Source organism: Primulina eburnea, chromosome 11 (assembly GCF_022965805.1).
Source record: "Primulina eburnea isolate SZY01 chromosome 11, ASM2296580v1, whole genome shotgun sequence".
NCBI classification, from domain to species: Eukaryota; Viridiplantae; Streptophyta; class Magnoliopsida; order Lamiales; family Gesneriaceae; genus Primulina; species Primulina eburnea.
Genome location: NC_133111.1, coordinates 6,104,710 through 6,114,192, shown reverse-complemented (window position 1 = coordinate 6,114,192; position 9,483 = coordinate 6,104,710). Strand labels below are relative to the sequence as shown.

The 9,483-nt window shown below is 33.5% G+C and overlaps 2 protein-coding genes across 4 annotated transcripts; one reads left to right on the top strand and one right to left on the bottom strand.

Annotated features, from left to right (window-relative positions):
* Nucleotides 1-3,132, bottom strand: LOC140805109 (CASP-like protein 2B2). Of its 2 annotated transcripts, XM_073161300.1 has the most exons (4): nt 2,997-3,132; nt 2,292-2,515; nt 2,034-2,166; nt 1-397 (listed from the first exon to the last, which is right to left on the bottom strand). In XM_073161300.1, the coding sequence occupies exons 2-4, from the start codon at nt 2,513-2,515 to the stop codon at nt 146-148; spliced, it is 609 nt and encodes a 202-aa protein (XP_073017401.1). In that variant the 5' UTR covers nt 2,997-3,132; the 3' UTR covers nt 1-145. The 2 variants fall into 2 exon arrangements, with proteins under 2 accessions (XP_073017401.1, XP_073017400.1); XM_073161299.1 differs by lacking the exon at nt 2,997-3,132 and having other exon boundaries at nt 2,292-2,990.
* Nucleotides 3,133-6,428: 3,296 nt separating this feature from the next.
* LOC140804899 (uncharacterized) lies at nt 6,429-9,119 on the top strand. Of its 2 annotated transcripts, none has more exons than XM_073161053.1 (4): nt 6,429-6,963; nt 7,087-7,312; nt 7,428-8,452; nt 8,525-9,119. In XM_073161053.1, exons 3-4 carry the CDS (start codon nt 8,102-8,104, stop codon nt 9,089-9,091), a joined length of 918 nt encoding a protein of 305 aa, XP_073017154.1. In that variant the 5' UTR covers nt 6,429-6,963; nt 7,087-7,312; nt 7,428-8,101; the 3' UTR covers nt 9,092-9,119. The 2 variants fall into 2 exon arrangements, 1 of the variants encoding a protein (XP_073017154.1); XR_012112234.1 differs by having other exon boundaries at nt 6,432-6,963.
* The last annotated feature ends 364 nt before the right edge of the window (nt 9,120-9,483 follow it).

The following is a 9,483-nucleotide window of genomic DNA, read 5'->3' as shown; positions in this document are numbered from 1 at the left end:
AGAAATACTACTACTTAAAGTTTCTTGACTATCGTCTTCCAGCAACACATTTGAAACATGGCATGGAACAACATTTTCAAATACAGAGCAGTCTTTCACATACATGGAACAAGATACACATTTTCATTTTCACAGATTAGGTTGGTCACCGCTTTCTGTTGTTCTTTCCTGCATTGCCTCCGTACAAACGGAAAAGGCTAAAAGCTGAAATAGCTGATAATATGACCATGGAAAGGCTCGCCAGAAGCGCGATGGCTAAGCCTTCTCCGCTTTGTTTGCAATATTTCTGGTACAGTTTGCATATTTTCATCCACTGCAGTTCCGTCTGACCGAACTTGGCAAACAATCCTGATTGCAAGGCAGCAGAAACTGCAGCTAAATTCAAGTAGGCCATGATCTACAAGCAGCGAGACAACACAAAAAACTAATTAATACCAAACGTATTTCGTTATGCAGTCACAATATTATATCATTAATGTTAGGCTAATTTTACATTGGATAAAATGATCATTCAGGATGTATTGTTATCAAGTTTGGGCAAAAACTGTCAAAACGGACAAAACCACACAACGCGAATACAGAAACGTAGCTTTAATGTAAATTTGGTTTTGATTGACAAGGGCATTGTTCAATAAATTATCCTTCCTTACAATCCGTTCTAAACTCCAAATTTATAGTGTCGGCAAGAACCTTTTAACTACAAGAAGCATATGATAAGAATTAAGAACCTTCTAACTCATATGTCTTGATCGGATCTTAAGATATTAACTCGTCGTGATTCCAGTACGAATCAATAATTAGGCACATGTTCCAAAATATTATAGTATCTCAATGTGTCTTTAAACCATACAATTCGTTCACTACATTTACTCTTAGGTTCATCCACATGCGCATGCAAAGAGTGAAATTCCAACAAGGCACGAGCTTCTTGTCAATAGAGGGCTTACTGAGCAACAACAATTTTAGAGACTACGACCACTAAGAAATATATCTCGTAATTATCAACCTTTGCACAAGCACATTTCACATGACTAGCAATCTTAAAGTATTTTTCTGTGCAAAAACATTGATATACAGATAAATAAATAAAATATAATTAAGTAATAAAAAACATTACAGAAATGCATTCTGAATTACATATGCACAAGTTGTTTAAACACCTATGGACTGAGGCGGCACGAGCATATGTTGCATGCTTTGGCCGTTGGATGATTTATTTTACTTTTGTTTGGTTACCAATAATGGGGATAAAGCTATATTAGATCTTTTATAGAAGGGAATCCAAGAATGAGAAGTTAATACAAAAATACGCAAGACTATGTGCTGGTAAAGAGTAAAGGAAAGGAAGGAAGCAACATCGACGAATGGAAAAGAAGAAAGAAGAAGATGTGAGCAAAACACATAATATATCAAATATCATCATCCCACACTGAATCATACACACCAAATAATTCATTAATCATCTCATGCAATCTATTATTCCACCATATCATACTTTCTATGATTCAAACAATCAATCACTTATTTATACCAACATCACAACCAAATTCACCCTTAAATTTAAAGCGTTAAACATAAGAAAACATCAGTGCATAGACTTAGAGACTAGACTCGATCATTCATTTAGTTTCTAGGAGAAAATCCATGTTTCACAACTTTATCAAAACTTCAAGACATTAAGGTTGCATACTTAACCAAAAGTCCAAAACTTTTTCAAGTTATTTAGTCTCTTTTATGGATCTAGATTGAATTTACCAAATAGCTCTGCTTCTTTTTTAATACATACATGAATATATTGGACCTTTGATTTTTTTTTCACTAGTCATTATTTGAAGTTCCTTGAAAATCAGATTTTATACCGAAATTTTTGCTCACTTTGGATATATCATTGATGAGAAGAGTTCAAGCCAGACAATTTGTAGGACATAAAAAAATAATATTTATCAGCTTTGATTTATCCATGAAAGATCAAGAATCTATAGAGCAGACAGAGCAAACAAATAATTGAAAATTCAATGCAATCACTTACACACCTGATCACCAGAGAAAATAGCCCAAGCCAAGGTCTTATTCAACAGCACACTCCCGCTAACCATAGTCAGAACACATCTCAAAATATGAATAAGTGAGTAAGCAACAGCTAATCCATTGGCCACCACCAAAAATCTGTAAATGTTAAAACAAATTAGCCAAGATTTACTCAAACACAAGATTTATGTTTGAAGAACAAACTCCTTAGAAAAATTCTAATAACATAACCAGAAAACAGAAGACAGATCAGATCTTCTTACACAATTGCTTTCATGTCTGTAAATTTGGCCTCCTTCCTAACTGTGAAAAACTCCTTAACCTCGTAGTCTGTCACAATAAGAACAATGGAAATAATGGCTGAGGCACAAATCAAACACCTCAAACCCAGTTCTGCTAGCCTCACCCGCCTGTCAATCACCTTCAAATTGCTCCCATGGTAAACAGGCACATTGCCAGGACTAACACCAACACCAACATAACTCATCTTTATAAGAAAAGAAAGTAGAAATCAACCAAAAGTTGAGCAAAAGGCAACCCAAAGGCCAGAATCAAGAATACCAAAAGAAAGCAGCAACTATAAACAAGACAGCTTGTTCAACAACCTACATTCTCCCTATTTATATCGACACCAAATAATTTTTTTAAAAAATTTCCCTTCATTATCTCACAAATTTAATAAAATTTTCAACATTTATAGCTTCCCAATAAATTTTTCTAATAATAATAATAATAATGGGGAGGGGGAGCTTAGCTCAAGGGTTACATGATAGTGCCATCACAACCGAGGAAAGCATAAAAAAAAATAGCAATTCACTGTAAGCTAGCTAAGCAAAAGGGCATTCATGAAGCAATAAATAAAAGTTAAATATAATATTTATTGCGAGGTGTTCAGATATCTGATGGGACAGCATTTAAAACAAAGGTCTAAAATTTAGGACTGGTTTTATGGGAAGGAGCACTAGCACCTTGTTTCAAGAAATTAGAGAGAAAAGAGTTGGCTTGATTATTGATAGTGGCCCCTTCACCAGTCTCTCTCATATTCAATAAAGGCGGTGAAATTGAATTTATGACCACCTATCCCTCCCTGTGGAAAGCAAGTGGGACAAGACTTGGAGAAAAAAAGTGTTGGGTTTTCCTTTTTAAATGTTGTGGCCAAGATTTCAGTACGAATGCTCGACATTTGAGTGGTCCACAATTAAGGTTTTCCATTGATCTAAGGTTACCTTAAATATGAAACTAAAATTTGATGCTAATCTTTGCCCAGTACTCCTTGAAAAAGGGCCATGTTAGTCATGTCCTTGTCGTAAAGCACGCAATCTAAGTAATTATACTGCTATCAAACCCGAAAGATAGCCAAAAGTTGAGCTCGAGTACAAAACCCAGTACCTATACAATCATAGAAAGTTAAAAGAACACGACAACGAAAATACCTGTAAAAAGCACATTTTTATTTTGTGCATAAACATTCCTGGTTACTTCTGCCCTTTTAATTCTTATCAAATCTAAAATTCTTATCAAATCTAAAATTCATGGGCATTGTGAGGATGACATTAGAATTTTCAAATCTTTAGTCACGAAAAATAATCCCTGCAATGTTCAAACTTGAATATTTTAAGAGCAAATGGTCGATAAATCACAATCTCAATAACTAAATGTGTGTTCAGTTTATGTCAAACCGATTATTTTTCTGTAATGTCTTGTTAACACAAAAAATATTTCTACATTCTCAAGCCAACATGTGTTTTTTGGATGAAATTTGGTATAAAATATTAAAACTCCGAAACAAATATATGATATTTTATAACTAAATGTTCTAGATTGATCATTAATATATGATTTTTTAGTACTCATACAAGTATAACAAATTTTGATATTAATTACTCGCCTTTTTCGAATGAAAATTCGATATAAAACCTTGAAAGAATGTTATTAATATATGATATTTGAGTATTAAATGTTTCAGATATATCACTAATATATTATTTGTGAGTAACCGAACATATATAATAAATATCGGCATCGATTACATGTTTTTTCATGAAAATTCGGTACAAAATATTGAAAATCTAGAATTGATATATGATATTTCAATATTAAGTGTTTCAAATTTGACATTAATATATGATTTTGAGTTCTTAAATATGTATAAAAACGGTATTAAGAACATATGTTTTTTCATATTGAAATTGGTATGAAACATAAAAAATGTAGTATTAATATATGATATTTTAGTATAAACTATTTTAGACTGTGTATTAATATTTTATATTTGAACTCACACAAAAAAGCATAGAAAGTATTGATATTAATATAGTTGATTCAATTTTTTTACAAAAAAATTATCTTTTGTTTCAGATCTAAAACAATTTGTTCTGCAATATTATATATATTTCAGATTTTCAATTATTATATGGAATCTTACTCGAAAAATAATTGTGGGATCAAATAGTACATAAGAATTAAGATAAAAAGTTTCGATCTGAAATAAATTTGACATATGATTAACTATGATATTTAATATCTAAAGTAAGTGTCTATTTTTTAACCACTAAATATTTATTAAGAGAGATACATTTCAAAATCTTTTAAATGACACAACCAATCATCCATGTTCAACATCACTCACAATCGCATTAAAAATATTACTGATTATCTCCTCGTATTGGAAAAAAGAGGATCAATAGTCAATTGTTTCTCAATTATTTTTTCTTTTTTTGATGTATATGTTGTCCAAATCTAATGATGTTTATCTTCCTGTGCCCATGATTAGATTTGCGCCATTTTTGTCTTTAGTCACTCATGTGTTAACAACATAAATGATTTTCATTCTTGATTTCTGAATGGTGTTGAGAAAAAATTGTGTTATATTGAACGTATGGCGTTTTATGAAAAGTTTTAGTTGATGATAATGGTGTAATTTAAATCTTATAAACTGTACAGTAGTTCAAACATCACTTTTCGTTTGTTCTGTCTAGCTGAGACAATTATTGCATATAACAATCTTCCTCCCAATAATCGCACGTTTTGCAATCAATGATAATCGAACTCGTGACTTTGAATTTTATACCAACTGTACGAACGAGTGTTTGTTATTTTACTAAAAGGTATAGCTCATGATAACAGTGCAACTCAAATTTTTTGAACCGTAAAATACTTTGAGTATCACGATTTGATTGATGCATCTATATGAAACAATTATTGCACTGAACTATCAATATTTTGAAATAAATAATTGAACTACCTAATTATTGAACTAAAATCGACTAAAAATTGACAACTGAACCACCAAACAAACGGAACAAGATATTTTTGGTTAATCGGTTCAATTTCTATTATCCTTTGTGTGTGTGTCTATATAAATATATATACATATATAAAATAAAATTTTAAAATGAAAACTTGATAAATTAAAACTAATATCCCGAGACCAAAAGAATTAATGATTGGGAATATATATATATATATATATATATATATATATATATATATATATATATATATATATATATATATATATATATATATATATATATATTGGAAATTTATTGCTTATATGGATTTATGTTACATCAATCACCTTACACGTGTGTGTATATTAATTTTGTTATTTTATCCACCTTGTATCTACTAATGCCTAGTTTGGTAGGTAGTATTAAACTTGGATACACTACTTATACTTTGTTTGCTTTGGTTTTTCAACTTTTGACTGACTACTACTTGGACAACATCTATTGTTTTCGTGGGATTGTAAATCAAGTTCAATTATGTGGATAAAAACTATCCAACAACCCCAAAAATGGGAAATGACCGAAATACCCCTGACTAACAAAGTCAATTTTGGAAAAGTCTCTTCTTTACGGCAGTCTCCTCAATTCTTGTATGTCAAATCTTCCCACTGTGAGCGGCTGAAGAACGAAGAATATGACAGCAGAGTAAGAAATCCACATTTCTATTTACAGATCTGAAGAACTTGCAAGATTAATCCAAGGTAAAACTCGACAAATTACCTTATAACATATTTGTGTTTAATCGAAGGTAAAACTACGAATATGACGTCGGATCTGTTACTTCACGCCTTCGAGAGTAGATTTTTGAGCGATTTATGTTCTTCTGTTTTAGATTTGTCGTCTGAATCTGTGGTAGACAAGAATAATGTTTTGTTCTCGTTTGTTTGTTCTGTAAATGTAACGATTTTTTAAATTGGTTAACAAATCCAATGAAATTTGGCTCGTCCTAGAAGATAATACTTGTTCGTAGTCATTCTTTGTGTAACATGTATCCTATTTATGTGTTTATGTAATGATGTTGTACCGAAGTTTTAATTTTTTTAACAATATGTGTAAGATTTTATAATATTTGTATTGGTTTGATCTAACATTTTTTATACTTGTTAAGTAATTGTGCGAAATGGACCGTAGACGTCATAACATTAGAATTTTCCTGCTTCTACACCAACTGTTGATCCGTACAATTTTAATGGTGTGTCTGTTAACTCAACATCGCACGAGAGTACTCGCCGAACGACGTCGTCAAGAACGTCGAACGTCAGCTTCGTACAGCATGTCGGGAAGAATGATTGCTCAAATTAACCATTTAAGAAGAATTATTGAAATCGGAGATGTTCAATGTGTGGTTAATTTGAGGATGAACAGAAATGCATTTGCACAACTATGTTACTTGTTAACTCATGTCGGCGGACTGCGTCATTCTAGATATGTTAGGATTGAAGAAAAAGTGGCTATGTTTTTGTCCATTTTGGCGCATCATAAAAAAAACCGAGTGATCGGTCATGATTACATACGAAGCGGTCAGACAATCAGCACACATTTCCATGAAGTCTTGGGGTCAGTACTGAAGCTACATACTATACTGCTTGTCAAACCTTCCCCTGTCGATGACACCTGCACCGATGACACGTGGAAATGGTTCAAGGTATTAGGAACATTTCATGAATACTACTCATCAAATTACATTTACATTATGTAATTACTAGAATAACTTTTGTAGGAGACGTCCTGATACATATTACTCATAATTTTCAAATTTATTTTGCAGGGTTGTGTAGGTGCGTTGGATGGTACATATATAAATGTGAATGTGCCTATTTCAGAGAAGGGAAAGTACAGAACCAGAAAAGGAACCATAGCAGTGAATGTTTTGGGAGTCTGCAACCGAGATATGAACTTCATCTATGCGCTTTGTGGGTGGGAAGGATCGGCAGCGGATGCTCGAGTTCTTCGTGATGCATTATCACGTCATGACGGCCTTAAAGTTGAAAGAGGTTAAAATATTGTGCAATTTAGTCATATTATTACACCATTCTCTTTTTCTGGATTCCTTTTGCATTAGTGTGTTGAATCGAAATTTACTAACGAAATGTTTGAATTCAATGGTAGGTTCTTACTATTTGTGCGACAACGGATATGCAAACGTCCAGGGATTCTTGACTCCGTATAGAAGAGTACCATACCATAGGGATGCTTGGGGCAATCGCACAAATGCTCCAGAAAATTATAAAGAACTCTTCAATTGGAGACACAGCAAAGCTAGGAATGTGATTGAAAGAGCTTTTGGCTTGCTTAAGAAAAGATGGGCTATTCTTCGCAGTCCTTCATTCTACCCACTACAAACTCAGAACAGGATCATAATGGCTTGCATTTTGTTACACAACTTCATCCGATCACAAATGCCAGATAATCTTGTCGATGAGATTGAAGAGGATACATTAAGCCCAACGCCGCTGACTGAGAATTACTTCATTGAGGATTTTAATTCCTCCGATGTATGGGATATGTGGAGAGATAACTTTGCAATGTCGATGTACCACAACTAAGATAAATGTTTCGTGTTACTGTATTTGGTTTGCAAACTTTATTTAGTGGCGATTGTACTTACTACTTATGTGTGTTTGAATAATTGTTTTTTGTGAATTCTGTATTGGAATGAGTGTTGTATTTCAAAATATGTTCTCAGTATTTGTTTTCCTTTTTCCAGTATATCATTTGCATATCTGTAGCTAACTTCTCAATTTACTTTGTAACAGGTAAACGTTGGACACACATTCGAATCAATGGATAGCACAAGTGTGAATTCGAAAGGTAAAAAAACAGATAAGCTGCGTCGTACTTGGACAGCCCCTGAGGAAGAGGTCCTAATTCTGGCATTGAAAGATATAATAACCAAAGGATATAAGACCGAGAACGGATTCCGTAATGGCTATTTACCATTGTTGGAATCTGCACTTCAAAATGCTTTCAAAGATTCAGATTTACGTGGGCATCCTCACATAACTTCGAAAATTCATGTGTGGAAGAAACATTATGGATGTTTGACAACATTGCTAGCAAAAAGTGGGATTGGTTGGAACGAGACAGAAAACATGATAGACGCTACAAATGAGGCCTGGGATGCGATACTGAAGGTTAGTCATTTCAGTACAATATTTGAGTTTAATATTCAAATTTTTTACTCTTTCAAATCGATTATTATTCAGGTGGACAATAGTGCTCGTGTTATGCGTTACAAGCGGTGGCCACACTATAAAGATTGGTGCGAAATCTTTGGTTATGACAGGGCAACAGGTGATCGCGTGGAGACTTTCTCAGCGGTTGTTCAGGATGTCTTGAATATGACTGAGAATGAACCCATTGACATGGAATTTGGCATGGATGACTTGTACCGGCCACTGGAAGGAGATGGTGAATCAATGTCTGTAGCTCAGAGTCTCCCTTCGAACACAAAAAGAGTATCAAAGTCCAGGACAAAGAAACGCAATCAATTAGACGATGTTGACAACCAAATTGTTGCTGCAATCAATAATTTAGCCGACATAACAAAGGAGACAATGTCAAGCCTCATCAAGGAAATGTCATCTGAGTCGAAAATTGAATTTGCTATGGAAAATGTGTTGGCTACCTTGGGAACCATCCCGGAATTAACTTCAGACGAGAAAGTGCGTGTGGCGGAGGTACTTGTGGACAACCCCAACAAACTAGCTTTGTTCTTGCGGCTTGACCTTGAAGGAAAAATCTGCTTAATTACACGGCTACTAAATCCATAAGCTCACATGGATTGTGGTACATGAACTACGATGGTGTTTTGTTGTTTTGTAAAATGCAGTTTTTGGTTGGGTTTGAAGCTACACCCAACACATTGTACGTAGCTACACAATATATTTTGTTGTATTTAGTTTTGGTTGTGTATGAATATACATGAACTACTAATTCCATAATCTTATTTTGGGACATTAATATAATACAGGTGTTTTGTTGTATGTAGTTTTGGTTGTGTATGAGTATTTGGTGGTGCTATGTACAACTGATGGTGTTTCGGTTGGCAATTGGTGTGGTTATATTGTGTCCAATTTTTTTGTCGCACTACGAACAAACTTGTATGGCGCGAATGTTGATGAGTTCAATGAGATATTTTGTTTGCGTTCACAGTATTTGTACT